This window comes from Cupressus sempervirens, chromosome 9 (assembly GCF_028749045.1).
Source record: "Cupressus sempervirens isolate cs-2001-9-10 chromosome 9, ASM2874904v1, whole genome shotgun sequence".
NCBI lineage: Eukaryota > Viridiplantae > Streptophyta > Pinopsida > Cupressales > Cupressaceae > Cupressus > Cupressus sempervirens.
The window spans coordinates 301594732-301608250 of record NC_143126.1 but is presented as its reverse complement, the minus strand read 5'-3'; the positions used below and the strand labels follow the sequence as shown (position 1 = coordinate 301608250).

Here is a 13519-nt window from a genome sequence, read left to right as displayed (position 1 = left end):
TCATCAAATATATAATCCAAACATGTAAAAAGTATCAACCAAATCAAGTTCCACTAAATCACATCATGTAACCATGAAAGCTAGCCTAAAAGAATTTGGTAATAGAATATAAAAGCAAACTAGGGGTAGGCACTACATTACATGATCTATTCTTGTAGTCATGTGACAAACTTGGACTTGTTTATATACATCTAACTATATAGTTGTTGATTCCAAAAATACAAACAAAATAATATAATATGTGTAGACTTTGAAATACTTTACGCTACAACACTTTCCTAACATAGATTGAATACAACACTTTAATTTGAGACCTCAATTTGGTCATGATCTAATTATAAACAATGACTAGATTATATTTATAGGAATTTAGAAATTTCAATGCCTAGAAATGCCTTGCATGGGGACAAATTTGACATGCAATTCATATTGACTCATTGGATATAATTGTCAATTTTCTTGTGATTAATGGCATTCCTAGTAAGACTGACATTCTCCTAGTTTGATGTAAGTTGCAAAATTTGTATCACAAATATGTTGCAACTTGTAGGGTTTGATTACCTATGGTTGTTGGTTGTGAAAATTAAACTAGAGTTAAGGTTGTTATGCGTATACACTGTGTTCCAAGGTTGATAGTGCATCCTCATTACACAACTTGGAAGATTTAAAAAAATCATAATCTAAATTTGATTTTTAAATCAATAGAAAAATTACTTAATGTCATAATATTCGGTTTAATTTGCAATCAAACTAAAGGTGAAATCAAAATCACTTAAATTAAACTATAGGATTTTAAAGTAATAGGACCAGACCTAGGTTTTTATTGACATTAATTTCAAAATCAGTGTCAATTAATTCCATAAAAGCACTAAAGTAGACAACCTCAAAAGTGGTGATTGCAAATCGAGTAAAGTAATCCGAGCATAATTTAATATCAATTGTTATAAAACTATGATTTTCATGACCCATTCAAAAACAACTTTATGAAAGGAGTGAATCCTTAAGAGCCTAGTTAAGCATAACCCAAAGGAATTGATACGAGCGCTTTATTTTGAGCACAAATATGTCAAATAAAAACAAAATGAGATCACTATAGTCAAAATATTAACACATCAGAAAGGTTTTTATAAACATATAATAAAAGTTTCATGGTCAACTCTCCAAATTGAAACAAAAATTAAATTGTAGAAACAGTTAAGTGTACATGAATAACTTTGTTGATTTGCAAGTGTTTTGCCCAATGTTTTTGAAATATTATTTACTACAATTTGTGCATATATATCTCACATAGGATATGAAGATAAGGTCCCAAGACAAATAGAGTCAAAAAAAAAAATGAGTGAGAACAAAAATAATTAAAATGTGAGTGAAAAAAAAAAGGTAAGAGAATAGATCTACAAAGATCTTATGGAAACAAAATGTCATTCAAGGAGGAAACTTCGTAGTTAAGTGCACTTGAGCTGAAGTAAAACTAGGATGGAGGACCTCCCAAGAAGTCCTAGTGATCCACCTTTGTGAGCATCACCTAGATCCAATGAGTGTTAAGTGTTTCATTCATTCTCATGAGAGATGGGTTCATGTGAACCACTATTCATGAAACATGGGTCAATGAGTTTGACTTGGAAACTCACAGTTTAATCCTGATAGCAATATCACAATTTGAGTTGCAATGGAAAATATATCTTACTTATCAAGACTAACAACTTCCAAACTTAATAAGTCATTTTTTTTAGCAAAGCTCTAACATAAAGCCTATCGACTTAATAATAATTTTTTTTTAGTTATTTTAGTTATGTTTTAAGAAAATTATTACTTGTGTGAATCTATTTGAACATTAAGTACTTTATAGTTTAAATAAAAATTAAATAAACAATAGATAAGCTAAACATAAATAGTTATATTTTTAAATATATATATATATATATATATATATATATATATATATATATATATATATATATATATATATATATATATATATATATATATATGGGAAAAAATAGACCTTTTAAGATGTTATAGAATTGTGCAATAAATGCTTACAAGATAAAGCTCTAGAAATGGGTGCGTATCTTGCCAAGCTTCAAAATAATTGATTTTGTACACTTATTATTAGGGGCAAACAAGTGAAGAACAAGTAAAGGTACAAGTTTTTGATTGAATATGAAAAAATTGCCTAAGAAACTAAAGGATGAGGTAGAAGTGTTGATCGAAGGAATTCAATGAATATTTGGTGTAGTAGAAGAACAAAGCAAGTAAAGAAGCAAATTGGTTGAATGAATACGGTGCTACTAAAATTGGAATCGTACTCTAAATTTTACTAAATGGTTCGTTGCATTTACCTTTCATGTATGATATAAAACCATATAGGTGCATAAGCACTCTTGCAAGACCAAAAAAAATGAATTAAATATACAAGTAAATCATATGAAAATCTCTACCTATTGAACAATAATTTCCAATGATTGTGTAACATTTCTTAATTGTTTTAAATTAACTCCTAGTTGTTTTTTATTAAGTAAAATAGGTTTTTAATGGGTGCCTGAAACCCAACAGTAAACAAAAGAAACCGACATTAAGTCTGAAGCATGAAGCTAATCAACAAAGAAACAATGGGCCATAGAAGGCTAGGAGAACATGACAAAATAAAACATAGCCTCTCAAAGAGCAGGCAAGCATAACAAACAAAAAACCAAAGGAAAATCAGAAAAGCCAAGGGAACCAATCAAGGCACCATAATTTTTTAGTAGCTCAGCAGCCTTGAGCTCCAGCATTTCCATTGTCTTTCTGAACCGTGTAGTGATCATCAGAAACCCCTTTCCACCAAGTGGGAGACTCCTAGTTGGTACACAATAGCTTTTAGTTTGTTTTTTAACAAATCTTGGTTACATACCCTTCAAACACTTGACTAAAAATTGTTGGAATTGAAATATAATTGGTACGAACAAATTGTAAAATAATTTAATTCTCTTTTGGTTGTGTGAAACAAGAATTAAAATATGAGTTTTGAATTCTCATATTAGTCTGAAATGAGGATTTATTAATTCCAACTCAAGAAGTGGAATTGAAATTGGAATTGGAATTAAATCAAATTTTCATTTTCATTTTCCCTCTCAATAAAAACAAATTCTAAGTTAACAAATCCATCTGACAAATTCTGGATAGAAGACAAATGCAATATTTGCTAATGCTAGGAGCCAAACTGAGTCTTTATGGCAAATAATAAAAATTTAAAGGATTTTATCTGAGAGGTCATATGGAAGTATTCATTTGAATGCAATCAAATTGAATGAGTTTTTGAATACAGTAAAATTGAATGAGAGTTACAAACTCAAACATTCTAGTTTAAAACAACCCAACAAGAAACCAAATCCATTTGGAATGGGAAAGATTTAATGTTTTAGACCAATTATCCTCTCATTCGTACAACACAATAGGGCCCCGAAGAGAAAAGATAAACCTTTGCAAAACAAGAGCTCTTTGCGAGCTGGAGTCCCTGCCTTATGGGATCATAATGGGGTTGTAGATGTAGAAATTGTTTGGGAAGGCAGTGAATGGGTGGATGATTTAGAATTGTTCGAGTTATAAAAGGCTATCTGAAACAAAGGCCATTTGATATAATAATGTAGACTCTACCAAAGTTCTTCAATACAACAAAACTATTTGCAAAGTTCAAAAAATAAGAAACCAAATCTGTGGGTTCTTATAATTTGGTCATAAAGTATCTGGGACCAAACCCTCTTTATTGTTCTCTACGTCAGGACAAGATCCATGCCTACTCAAATTTGAAGAGTTGACTGAAGATTGCCTGCTGTAGTCAAAGGATGCAGAGTGGGTGGAGTTAATGCTGCTTGAATCTCTCTGAAGCAGATGAACTTTATTCATTATCTACTTCTACTGCAGGGCTCTTTCAGGAGACAATACTTCTTTCATAGCATTATCTAACGCAAATCTTTCATTCTCTGAGCCCATTGATTGTTTTTGCAGAGTTTTAAAGCAAACACAATGGCTGGAAATGGTGCCCAGTACCATAGTAGCATCTACAGTAGCACAGACATCAGAAACTTTGTTGATTTGCCAGTCGATTCCGTTGCCTTTGCATCACGGCACAGGCATTGGCCTGTAGGCTAATGCCATAAAGTGGGAAGGGATTTTGCATAGTTATGGGTGGGGGGTTCTATTGCCTCACGCGTCAATGCACACTGCCATTATGGAAGATGATTCAATTCAGAAGACGGCATCTATCTCGATCACAAAGCAGGGGTATCGTGTCTTCTCCGAGCAATCATCCGTCTCTTCAATCCAGTCATCTCCGGGGGTAGCTGCATTTTCAGTTTGCATTAAATGCATTCTGACAAACTTCATTTCCATCGATATTTTTATAAATCCATTGATAAATTGGTCTGTGGTCACGATTGATCTTTTTTTGCCTCGTGTCTGGAGAAAGCAATTGCTCATTAATTGGACTCTTATCTGTTGGAATTTTTCTAAATTTTCCAAATCAAAAAATTGGATTTATGCCCAGGAAATTAGGCTTTAACCAATCAAAAAACAAGAATTTTACTCATCATAAATGATTTTAAAAATAAACAGCTCAAAACTTTAGAATCAAACTGCTTATTTGTTTGAAAAAAACAAGGGGGGGCGGGTAAAAGAAAACATTAGTTCCCTGCCATACATATAAGGTAGGGACTGACAAAGGGGCAGATGCGAAAATGCAATAGGCGATTTTGGCAGAAACTATGCCCTCAAAATGTGATAAATCTGCAAAATATGGGCAATAAAAAGGAGAATACAAGAAGCGTGTGGCTTGAAGAGACAGACTGTTTGGGCCAAAAGTAGGACACGGGAGGACAAAAATTGGACCCAGGCAAAAAGTCAGGAAACTTTATTAGTGGGGGCAAAAGGAGGATGAAATTAAATTTTGATTAAGCAGAACTTTGTTGCTGTCTTCGGCATATTTTGTAATATCCTAATGAAATAGAACCGTTGTCTTTGATTTTCTTGGTAAGTTTCAAACCACTAGGTTAGTGCTGTTATTCAATTGACCCCTAACTACAGTGCATCACAAATGCTTAGTCATAGTTTTGAAAGGATCCATGGTGCACAAGCCAGCCGAGAAATATCCACTCGAAGTGTTGCATGAAAGAAAATAGTGCTAAATATAGAAACATTCAAATGTTGCATGTTAGAAGTAGTATTGGCGTATAACAATTTAGGATTTCTATTATGGATAAGGATACATGCAAAATATGTGTTTAGCTGTAATTCAGGGAATAAAATCAGACAGTACAGAAGCAAATTGTCTTTTCAATTATACTTGTAACACTTCGTTTCCCTTTGATGATTCATAATCGAAGAAGGGACTACGATATTGCAAAATATGCTTAACTTTAAATTTGGTTTCAAGCAAAATATGCTTAACTTCACATTTGGTTTCAAGCAAAATATGCTTTACTTCAAAATATTATTTTTATTTAAGAAATTTTCTCTGAATGGTTTTGGTAGCCTTGTGGTAAATATTTTTTTACGTGATGAACCACAGAAATCAATCTGCCTGATCATCACAGAACTTTGGGATCAAGCTTACTCTTGAAGGCTAAATGAAATCATTGTTCTCACTTGTGCATCGAAAAATGTCAGAAAGGCAAGACTGTTCAGCACTCTGAACATTACAAAGAAAGCATTCCATGCAACTCCAAAACAATGGTTACATTAAGAATACCCCAAATAGTCCCTAAGAAATGAAAGGGGCAAAGACAAGCAACAAGACTCATGATAGATCCTATCTATTAGACAAGAGATGCTAAAATGTGAAAAAAAAACACTTAAGAACATTCATCCATCTACAAAGTGAAAAACATAGAAGAGAATCCAAGTTTATTTAAATCTACATTCTGTTTGCTCAATTTTGTTTAAGTCAAGTTTTCTCTGGAATCCAAAATAGGAAGGTGGGTTATAACCAAGTTTACAATGCTATGGAATTGTTTTTCATTCGACTCACAGTTCGAAGTGGGAAACATTTAAATTGTTTTGGAGTCATTCTTATTAACTTCTCTTGTCCACTTTATTTAAAACTGGTCATGTGTCGAACTACAAAAAGAGGTTGACCCACATGCAATCAGTTTTATTGTGAGATAAAGCTGCAAACCGCTTTCAATAGCCATTTGGAGAAAGATTAATTTAAAAAGAGGACAATTAATAACAGCAGTAATTCTCAGTATTGCAAATAAGGTTTGTAAAGTATATCTGACACAGGTTTAATACATTAAAAAGGTGGGTGTATAACCAAGGTTGAGTAGACATCACAAATACATTCCTTCTCGTTGGCTTCAAATATCATCCTCTACATCACAGATGCCACCCACTCTACAAGTAGTGAAAACACAACTTTTATCTTCTGTCTAGAATTTTTATCTTCACCATGCTACAAGCAATTTCCAAAATTGTCTTCACAAATAAAAAACAAATGATATCCGTTCTACAGATCATTCAAACTCAAAAATTGTCTTAAAGATCAGTGCAAATGCTAGCCATTCTAAAGTAAATTAGAACACACAACTTGCTAGATGTGTCTTAATAAGTTAATAGATACTGATAATAAATGTTGGATGATGAACCCACCATAACCCGACAGTTTGACTGCAACTGAAACCTAAGGACGGACTTGAACATATACAAGGAAGTACTGTATTAGAGATAGGCATTTCTAAGTAAGAGAAATCTCTGCAATATTTTGCATATTTATTTTTCACTTGTGGAATAAAACACATCAAGAACTAAGAATTGGCTGAAGATGCTACGTCAAATCCAACTAATATGCAATAAGCATTATATTTGTCAAAGAAAGTCACAATAAAATGAGCTACACCCAGTATAAGAGTTTGCACCTGAATAACCTGTCTAGAATGTAATTTATATGCTTAATAGTAAATATAATTGCAATAAAGAATCAAATAACAGTTCACATGAAACCAAATACAATTTACAAGCTTAATTGTAACATACAGGGAATAATTCCCATGATACTATATATCCAAAAAGAATCAGACAGCAATTCCTTGAAGGCTCGGCCTGTATAAACTATAAGGAGAGTCTCTGAGATCTTCCAAACGCAATAAACCTATGTAATAACACCTCTTTTAGAAACGAGAAAGAATATTGCAGATATTGTGGAGCACTTCCACAACATTTCTGCAGATATGTACAAAAATAACAGTATAAAGAATGATTGGTTGCATCGGTCGCAGCAAAAATCAAAATGTTCCAAATGCAATCTGATTCCATGTTTCTGACTTATTAAAGTGGGGCTTGAGATGAAGTTTGATGATCTTGTCCCTTTCGTAAAAGTGTTGCCAACATTGACCGCAATTCATCAACAATTTCAGTAAACGAAGGCCTTGCAACAGGATCAGTTGCCCAGCACCGCTCCATGAGGGACTTCCAAGAAGTTTCACATTGGTTAGGCACCAGTGGTCTCAATGTATTGCTCACTATACCTCCTGAAAGGTAACCAAACAAAAACATTAGAAATGCAGAAAACACCAAACTATTTAACTTCACAAATACAATTATAGGAGAATCTTTGTGGAAACCAACAAACACCATTCACAGGCTTAATCTCAATGTCCACATTAACAAAATCATCCTAAAAATTTAATCGGGCACACCAATGATTGCTCCATAGTGCAAATCAGCATAAGGTTCTTTCCCTTCAAGAAGCTCCCACATTACTATGCCAAAAGAAAACACATCAACCTGAAACCAATAGTGCAATGTTTAGAGAGCAAGATCACCAATCATTTATACTTATAGCCATGTTAGATATGAAATCCACTCAATATGACATCGTTTCTTGCCTTGTCTGAAACCATGTTACTGCTACCATTTAGAAGCTCTGGAGCCATCCATGGAAGGCTTCCTCGGGCACCACCAGAAACTAAGGTCTGGTGTTTGATCTTAGACAAACCAAAATCGGCAACCTAGAGGAATAAACACGGATATATGAGATTGTACTAATCTGCACAAGCAGTACGCAAATCTGAGTATTATAGAAGTATTTCAAAAGGTTTTAGTACTCTCATTGGAATGGATCAATAGAAGAATTAGAACATCAGTTAGTACAAAATGCAGATACCAATATTCTTGGTCAACATATTTATATATAAATGCCCAAAAAAGACATCTGCTCATCATAGATCACAGAGCATAAATAATACAAAACTGATAAGACTTCAGTACTAAATTTCATAATTTCTCCATAGAAGTTACACTAAAAACCAACAAAAAAGTAGGCCAAGCACCCAAAGAACATGTATACACCTTACAAATGGGCCGCAGAGGATCTTTCATGTTGACTAACAAGTTGTCGCATTTCAGATCAAAATGCACAATATTCTTGCTGTGTAAGTATTCCATTCCAATAGCAGCATCTGTTGCAAGTACAATTCTTTTGCGGTGATCAATTGACCTGCAAACCAGAATGTTCTTTATAGACCTTTTAATAATAATTAATTTTCTTTTGTTCATTGCTTCCAGGTTTGATGATCATTAACAGTATTTAAATCATACTCAATACCTATCATTCCACTGCAGATTCTGTTTGAGAGATCCATTCACCATAAATTCTGTTACAGTTCCCAAAGTTCCCCCGGGTCCATCTGGTATGACACCATAAAAGGCCACTATATTTGGATGGTGAAGTTGTGCGAGCAGGCAAGCTTCCGTCCAAAAATCAGCTTTCTGTCAATCACATCATATGAAAATTACTATTAGAATACCCATAATAACAAGGAACAACTGCAAAGAAAGCAACAATAAACCACAAATACTAACAACAATGGACTGAGGAACCCACCAAACTATCTTGCTCAGAGGGTCTTCCTGCAAAGCAGCAACTTTTTATTCGTTTAATTGCAACATCTGAGCCCCTCCATTTACCATGGTAAACTGTTCCAAATGTGCCAGACCCTAGCTCTTGCAATTCTTCAAGATCAGCATTCTTTATTGTCTGTTCACAAAGAAAAGAAACATAGGTGAAAGTTTAAAGTATAAACCAAAACCTTTGAGAGAATCAACACATTATAATACAATCAATAAGTAAAAAATAAATAAAACCATTTCCCAACCTGCAACCCACGAACAATAGCTTCAGCTTCCACAATAATTGCATTATTAATGGGATCGTCATTATCTGAATCCTCGATCTTCGTTTCCTAAATACAAGATTAGTGAGTTTGGAAAATGAACAGCAAAATGCATATATTAATAGCATTTATTAAATAAGCAACTGATAGCAGACTCTATGGGCAATACCTCCTCAATCATAAGATTGTCCTCTACTTCCACTTCAGTTACTCTACCAATTGAGTTCCCATTATTTAAACTATCATTGAACTGGGCCCAGGTGTTAATGGATAAGGTTGGAGCAGAGAGAAGAGGCGGCTTAAGAGCAACTTCTGCTTCATTTTGCAGCTCTGCCTTGACATAATCATTTAATTCATCTTTTGTCATTGCATGTGATGGAGCAGTTTCCTCTTCTTTGTAGCCAGGAGAAACAAAGTCAACAGACAACAATGGATTGTCCATAACAGATGAAGATATGCAGACAGTGGTGTCAAGAAACTTTGATTCCTGCAATGGTTGTGATGTAGGCATGTCCAATGATAAAATATTTTGCATCTGCAGATTATTGATACTTATTGGCAAGTCAACAACTTCAGAACTGGAACTTATTGTTTCTCCTTCACCAGAAAATGTATTTTCTAGGACATTTGATTGCATATAACTGAAATTCACTTTGTTGTCATCATTAAGCCTTCTCAAACCTTTTGCAGCATTAAAGTTTTCAGTTCCTTGAGATGAAACATTTGGTGGCACACCCAATTCTTTCAATTGTGTAGCAATTTCTGATGCTTTTGAGGCTTCAGCAGGCATTCCTGAGATCCCAAGCTGTTCTAATATGTTAGGACTTGCATTGGTTCCCTCAGAGGGTTTATATATTTCATTTATTTGAGCCTCATTCAAACTGTTCAGTCCTGAATTTAAATTAGTATAAACAGCCTCTGAAAATCCCATTACAGTATAGCTTTCTGGTTCTGCTGGACCACTACTGCCCAATAGATGAGGAATCCATTCAGCATTTGCTTCTGTTTCTGGCATTTTTTGTGAGAAAATAAGATGCTTGCTGCCATTGTCTTGCTCCTCAATCGAGTGTGAAACCAATCTATCAGTTACATCTGGCTTTTGATGAAAATGAGGCACAACAGATTGCTGCTGTAACACATACTCTGATGTATAATGCGTGGCAACATAATTCTGCAGTGTTGCCAAATTAGGTTCTGCTTCATTTTCTTGTTGATTGCTTCCACTTCTTTCACTGCCTATGTTTTGTTGACCTGTATAGGCCATCAACTGATCTTCAATAGCACTTGCTGTTACACATGAGGATGCTGACCTTATTGCTTCATTAGAGTGTAGAGCACTTTCACATATAGTTCGAGCAGGCATTACTCGATCCGGAAGCTCAGAATGTATAATCCCTTCACATACACTATGAAGAGGCGTTACCCTGTGATCTCCTGAAAATATATCAGGATATGCAGTGGACATTTCCTGATGATGAATTGACTGAGATGCCTGCTCACGAGGTATTCCCTGTCGACAACCATACTGTTGCTCATATGACAACACATTTTGATGAGAAAGTTGTTCAGAATTCAACTCCCTGAGATTGGCTGTAGATACAGATGGACGAAAAGCTCTGGTGCCTTGATCATTGTACTGATTAACAGTCATCCCATATTGTGATTGTTCCAATATTTGAGCAATAGATGACTGTTGCACTTCCGTGTGCTGCAGATTTCCCATCCAGTGCTGATGCGCAAGGCTAGCGGAATGAGGATCAGACGCTACTACACACAAAGTAGCTGCACTGCCTACGGGATGATCCGTTTGTTGACTTGAAACAAAATTTGGAATATAATGGTCACTGAGCATATCATCTTTGTGCAGCCGTTCCTGATCAATACATCCATTTATTGGAAGATGGTGATCATTCACACGAGGTGAAACAGGGGCACTTTGCGGAATGAACTGTTGCAAATGTCCTCCAGTATCTTGTTGATTGCAATCCATTCTTATAGAACCATCCTTATGCAAATCATGTGTATCCTGCCATGAGGATTGATGTGAAGAGGATGGTAGGAAAACGATTGTTCCGGTATCCACATGAAACGGTTGCACATTCAAGTTGTGATCCAAAGAAGGCATAGCTACTTCAACTTCCTCTTGCAACTGAGTAAAGTTTCCCTTAGAGTCCACTTTTCGCAGCCTAGCATCACTCACAAGCATATTATGGTCCTGGAATAATTTTGAATTGCTGGTAGGGACGGAGAAAACATGCCCTGTTCTAGAAGGTAATGCCAACACCCTTGGATCTGAATGTCCAAAGAAAACAGCCTGGTCTGATGGAGGTGAAGTTACGGGATTTTCTGGTGGTCTCAGTGCATTGTATGATTGAGCACTGGGCCTCGTCGCTTGTTCTGGGAAGACATTCATCAAAACATCCGAAGCCCCAGATGATCGCAATGCTATAGACTGCTTTGAAGAAATAGGTATGTTGACTGACAACCGATTTGAAGAAATCGGTGCATTGGATGACAGCGGTTTTGAAGAAACTGGGGCATTAGCTGGCAAATTGATAGGGTTTACAGTATCTTGGAGAGGGACAGTGGCCATGGTACCTTCTTGAGCACTTAGAGTCGCCCACCAATTATGTACAATTGCATTCTGCGGTGGTTGTATATATTCACTACTTGTGCTCTCTGTTTGCTTCCTAAGTCCTACTCCTAGTCCCAGGAAGCCATTCACAGCATCAACATAACACTGCTGCGAATTACCCTTTTCGCCAATTGCATCAAAATGGGTAAGGTCGTGATCCTGTGCAGAGAAAAGAAACACACGTAGCCTGCAGGAGCCTTCACCTCCATCAAGCCTCTCATATTCTTCCATCATATTCTCAAGATCCTCATCAGAGGACACAGAAACAAGGGAATCAAGATCCTCGTCTGGCAATTGGTATTTGAGTATGAGAGCCAACCCATACATATCTCTCAACTTTTGAATTAGATCTGCATACGAAATGCCCTTGTTGAGATTGATAATACGAGTCTCCCCACCCACATATCGGAGTTTCCCATCGCTGGGTCTGGGAATGATCCTCCCTCCAAAGCTGCACATGATCTTTACCTTCGTTGCAAGATTTTGAGAGGCCGATTCAATTAACCCCGATGCAGAAACTCCATTGGACAGACCCTCTCCCTCATCGCTAGACCTGAAATTCTTCGCACCGTCGGGATCGGAATCGCCAATTTTCTCTCTCACACCCTCAGCCGTTAAGGACCTCGTTCTGTCCAAATTCTCACCACAATCCATTTCAAATGCATCGAAAACATAGGAAAGATCATTGGCAGTTTGAAAAACTCCCTTACATCCTGTAAACTTGAGCAACCCAGATTTTTCCTGCAAATGGGGATCCACAAGCATTGCTTCCGCGAGAGCTTTCATCTTAACGGCACCCCCGCTCTCCCCTGCAAGTCCCCCACAATTGCCCACCTGTGCCCCCATTTTCTCATCAAATTTACCGACAACAACGTATTGTGGACCGACCCATTGCAGTTCACTGCCAACGACAGAACTGGAAACCATCGATACCAAATCCTTCTGAAAAACCTCTTGTTTCCTCGAAACTTCTTCCATCCCTGCCTTCCAATTCGACAATACTCCCCTTAATATAAATTCTCATCCCAGCACTAGAAAACATATACTCAAACAGAAAAAGCTCAATCGAAAAGAAGAAACAAAACAAATTCTACCAAAACGTCTCAATCCACAGTAAAAATTAGGGCATACCAAGGTACGAGGATTTGCCTCCGCTAAAAGAGCAAACCAAAACCCACTTCACTAATTTGGGCAATTTTGCCTCGGCTAATTTTCCTGAATGCATATGCAAAAATTATGTTCCTATCCAAGAAAAAGCACAGGCAAACCTTATTATGCAGAAACCGCAGCCCATCAAAGATTTTGCGCAGGGATTTCTGAGCAATCCATTTCTTCCGAAATCATGACTGCAAGATGGAAGAACACACCGCCTTTTCAGATGTCTCCGGTTCGAATCCCGTTGGACGCCAACTGTTGTTCGTCGCCCTGACAAAGTTCGTTTATGGTTTCTTTTCAATCACTTTCAAGATATCCGAGAGAATTCAAATATTTTATTGCTTTCACCCCGCCATAGACTGGCAGAGCTCGTGTCACTTCCTCGCCGTGCGGAATTTTGGAAACCTTTTCAATCGTCGAAATTTGAAATGAAATTGTTGTCGAGAGAATTTGGTCAAACTTTTTCAATCGGACACATCTTCTACGCGGGATAGAGAATTTTGTCATTAATTCTCCGAAATATTTCTGGAAAATAACGTCACTCGAACGTGAATAGAATATTTATTGTTATTATTTGTAATGC

At 36.2% G+C, this 13519-nt stretch overlaps 1 protein-coding gene across 5 annotated transcripts; it reads right to left on the bottom strand.

Moving 5' to 3' along the window:
* Nucleotides 1-6963: 6963 nt before the first annotated feature.
* Nucleotides 6964-13316, bottom strand: LOC149538600 (RAF-like serine/threonine-protein kinase PRAF). 5 transcript variants are annotated; one of them, XR_016356078.1, is made up of 9 exons: nt 13050-13244; nt 9316-12761; nt 9129-9215; nt 8858-9010; nt 8579-8742; nt 8323-8470; nt 7860-8020; nt 7671-7758; nt 6964-7502 (listed from the first exon to the last, which is right to left on the bottom strand). XR_016356078.1 is itself a non-coding variant. In XM_089799911.1 (9 exons), the coding sequence occupies exons 2-9, from the start codon at nt 12757-12759 to the stop codon at nt 7300-7302; spliced, it is 4410 nt and encodes a 1469-aa protein (XP_089656037.1). In that variant the 5' UTR covers nt 12760-12761; nt 13050-13312; the 3' UTR covers nt 6964-7299. The 5 variants fall into 5 exon arrangements, 4 of the variants coding, with proteins under 4 accessions (XP_089656037.1, XP_089656039.1, XP_089656038.1 ...); XM_089799911.1 differs by having other exon boundaries at nt 7860-7982; nt 13050-13312; XM_089799913.1 differs by having other exon boundaries at nt 7860-7982; nt 9129-9206.
* Nucleotides 13317-13519: the final 203 nt, after the last annotated feature.

Coding starts and splice junctions, on each gene's coding strand:
- LOC149538600 (XM_089799910.1), bottom strand. CDS start 12,759: ATGGAAGAAGTTTCGAGGAAACAAGAGGTTTTTCAGAAGGATTTGGTA. Junction 8,743..8,857: donor CCTCTGAGCAAGATAGTTTG/GTGGGTTCCTCA, acceptor TGTGATTGACAG/AAAGCTGATTTTTGGACGGA. Junction 7,759..7,859: donor GTAACATGGTTTCAGACAAG/GCAAGAAACGAT, acceptor TATTGGTTTCAG/GTTGATGTGTTTTCTTTTGG.